At 32.2% G+C, this 3,405-nt stretch overlaps 1 protein-coding gene across 1 annotated transcript in view; it reads right to left on the bottom strand.

The window, feature by feature from the left end:
- Positions 1-3,405, bottom strand: part of LOC107719945 (glutamate receptor-interacting protein 2-like) — a 144,596-nt gene that overhangs the window by 13,119 nt on the left and 128,072 nt on the right. Inside the window, 3 exon segments of the mRNA XM_016527501.1 lie at positions 647-791; positions 2,310-2,455; positions 2,919-2,982. Of these exon segments, the coding sequence (XP_016382987.1) occupies positions 647-791; positions 2,310-2,455; positions 2,919-2,982 (355 nt within the window).

The raw sequence follows: 3,405 nt of genomic DNA, 5'->3' as shown, positions 1-3,405 counted from the left end.
ATATTTTTTTACTTATTATTATTATTATTATTATCATCTGTATTGATATTTTTAAATTATTATAATAATTATTATCGTCTGTATTAATATCTTTTAATTATTATTATTATTATTATCATCATCGGTATTAATATTTTAACATTATTATTAGTAGTAGTATTAGTATTAATATTTTTTTACTTATTATTATTATTATTATTATTATCTGTATTGATATTTTTAAATTATTATAATAATTATTATTGTCTGTATTAATATCTTTTAATTATTATTATTATCATCATCATCATCGGTATTAATATTTTTAAATTATTATTATTATTATTATTATTGCCACTGTTAATTAAGTAATTAATTCTAAGAGTCAGAAAGAGAGAGGGCAGCATATGCGTATCTAGTGTGAGGGCAGCTGAGGTGGATACACGTGGATATGGGAAGCCAAACACACTAAATGTGGACGAAACAGCGCAGTGAAAAAACAGCCAGTTTTCTGCCGAGCAGTGATGAATCAGGAAATGTGCTCTGAGCCGTGCTGGTGAGATTAGGTTGATTGAGCTCTGTAACATCGCTCTGTTCGCTCTCACATCTGGTGTGTTTGGCGTCCCGTATGGGCAGGTTTAGGCTGGATCTGTGTCCCGTGGCTCACCTCTCAGCGAGACCCCTCTTGGTCAGGCCTGAGATGATGATGGGGTCAAAGGGCTCCTCGGTGCCGGAGATGGTGATGCCCAGCGGGCCGCCGTAGCGCTTCAGCTCCACCGTGTAGATGATGGAGCCGGACGACTCCTGCTCGTCTGCACAGAGGACACGCTTCTGCTGTCACATATCATTCTGAGGACACTAGATTCAACTGACACGCAGTCATATCAACATATTGTGGATATTCAATGAATAATTTAACATTGTGAACAGAAGAGCTCGGTGTTTACATCTTCTCTTGATTCGCTCTTGGAGCTGCAAAACAGGTCACACAAAGACATTTTCACTTCAAAGCAACGATAAGACGCTTCGATTCATCTGCTGCTCTGACCACAGACTGTGTTTTACCTCATAACAGAAAATCAGCAACGACTGATCTCTGTCTGTCATGTCAACAAAAAGTTACTACATGATTCCCATTCGTGTCATTTCACAGCTTCGAACGAGGCTCAGCCAATCAGAATCAAGGACCTGAACTCTCCGTTTTATAAATGCTGTAATATACTGACACCTGGTGGTCAAATGTTGAATTACACATTGACATGCTTTCAGTATGATTTTTAAATTAGATGTTTAAAATCAAAATAGGGTCGGATATTTTATTTCGGATTGATTGATTCATTTTGGAATAACTTGGATTAGCCGACCGGGTCATATTTCATATTTCATCCTATATTTCTAACAGACAAACAGTAAACTAAACTAAACTAAATGTATTTATATTTTCTTTTGTATTTTATTGTTGTATTTTATTTTTATCAATATAAATGATAAAAAGTAACAAATGACAATTAAAAATAAAAAGTTTATATTTCTAAGAGGCAAAAACAACCATATACAAATAAAACATGAACAAATATAACTATAAAATATATTTCTAATTCTATAAAATATAGTATTTTGCATAAAGAAAGCCTATTTGTGGCCAACAAAAATTTTTATGCAATACATAAGGAGGATAATAATGTAATATTTACTTTTAAACCATGAACTCTTATCATGCTAAAACAAAATATTGATTTAAGTTTTATTTGAATCTTTATCATTTGGCATCATAATTTATAAAAATGTAATGATGAATGCGAAACGTTAAAACTTCATGATGATAAATTATAAAATGAAAAAGGATTTACATTTCTAATAGTCTAAAATAACCATATATAAGATAAATAAATAAAAGATACTATAAAACAGTATTTTGCATAAGGAAAGCCTATTTATAGAACGATGAACATTTTTTATGCAATGTATGTAATGAGGATAATAATGTACTATATTATTTAAATAGTAAACTCTTATCATGATAATATTTGCCGTACTGTTTTTAATTTATGCTGAGATCAATTTAAAAGAAAAGTGCTTTTCATTCATGAATTCTAATAGCATGAATCTCAAATGAAAATCATTAGAGAATATCGACAGAAACTCAAAACTCCAAAACATACAAATGCATTACAGTAATGAGGATTTAGCAAATAATGGGAGGAAAATAATATCACAATGCAAAACAATGTCCTGTTTCTTTCCTTTTAAATATGAAACACGCCCTTCACAAGTTCTTGGCATGTTCTGAAGCTGGACTGCAGGTCACACACACACACACACACACACACCTGAGTTGTCCTCATCCTTGCGGATTTTGAGTTTGACCAGGTCTTCGCTCTGCTGGAGGATCTGGACGGCGTCCTCCATGCAGCAGTTCTCCAGACGGATGTTATCTATGGCCAGCAGCTTGTCTCCGGGCTCCAGAGTTCCTGTTCTGCAGGAAGAAACCATGAAACGCGCTTCAGTCTCACAAACAAACACTGGACACATCTGTGGAGTGAGCCAACAACTAAGTGTGTCCTTGACTTTCTGCAACGCAAAGTTGCAAAGAGGTTTTTCAACAAACAAGAAAAGGTATTTATATTTCTATATATATATCAGGATTTATATTTCTAGCAGCAAAAACATTTACATACAGAAAATATAATATAATAAAAAATAAAAAGGGGCAAAATAATTATCTTATATTTATACAAAAAATAATATAAGAATGTATATTTCTAGGAGTAAAAACATTTGATATGTAATGCAAAAATGAATTGAAAAAGTTAGTAAAAGATTTGAATATCTATTTGAGGCAAAACAAATAATTTAACATAAAGAAAGCATATTTATAGGCTCATAAACATTTCCATTCCTAAGTGTTTCTGCCAGTATTGTTAAGTGTTTGTTCATACCTGTGTGCCATGCTGCCTTTTTTAATGTCAGATATGATAAGAGGCTCTCCTGGTTTCTTACTGGCTGTAGAAAGATGGGAAAACACATAAAGAGTACAGTGTTTCAGCATATAACATACACACACACGGTTTCAAGCAAAAATGGAAACTCTTATCTGGATCCAGCATGAGCATGAGCCAGATGTTCAGAGAGAATATTTTGTGCAGATGGAATAAAACATTTTAAGAGCAGAATTCAATAACAAGTGTAAAAACTTGTTTTAAAAAAGCATCCAGTGGCAGAGTGTCTCTTATAAGTGTTCTATTTAAGTGTCTTAATATACTATTAATATATTAAGTGTATATATATTAATCGCACATTTTTCTGAAATTAATCGCGATTAATCCCACCTAACATTAAAGTTTTTAAATATACTTTTATATTGCAATAATTTCACATTCAATCTTCAAATTAATGTACAAACAACATAAAGACAGTATATTTTTT

The sequence above is a fragment of the Sinocyclocheilus rhinocerous genome, unplaced genomic scaffold (genome assembly GCF_001515625.1).
Source record: "Sinocyclocheilus rhinocerous isolate Xijiao unplaced genomic scaffold, SAMN03320098_v1.1 scaffold2466, whole genome shotgun sequence".
Lineage (NCBI taxonomy): Eukaryota > Metazoa > Chordata > Actinopteri > Cypriniformes > Cyprinidae > Sinocyclocheilus > Sinocyclocheilus rhinocerous.
The sequence above is the reverse complement of the archived record's forward strand: the minus strand, read 5'-3'. Positions and strand labels throughout refer to the sequence as shown.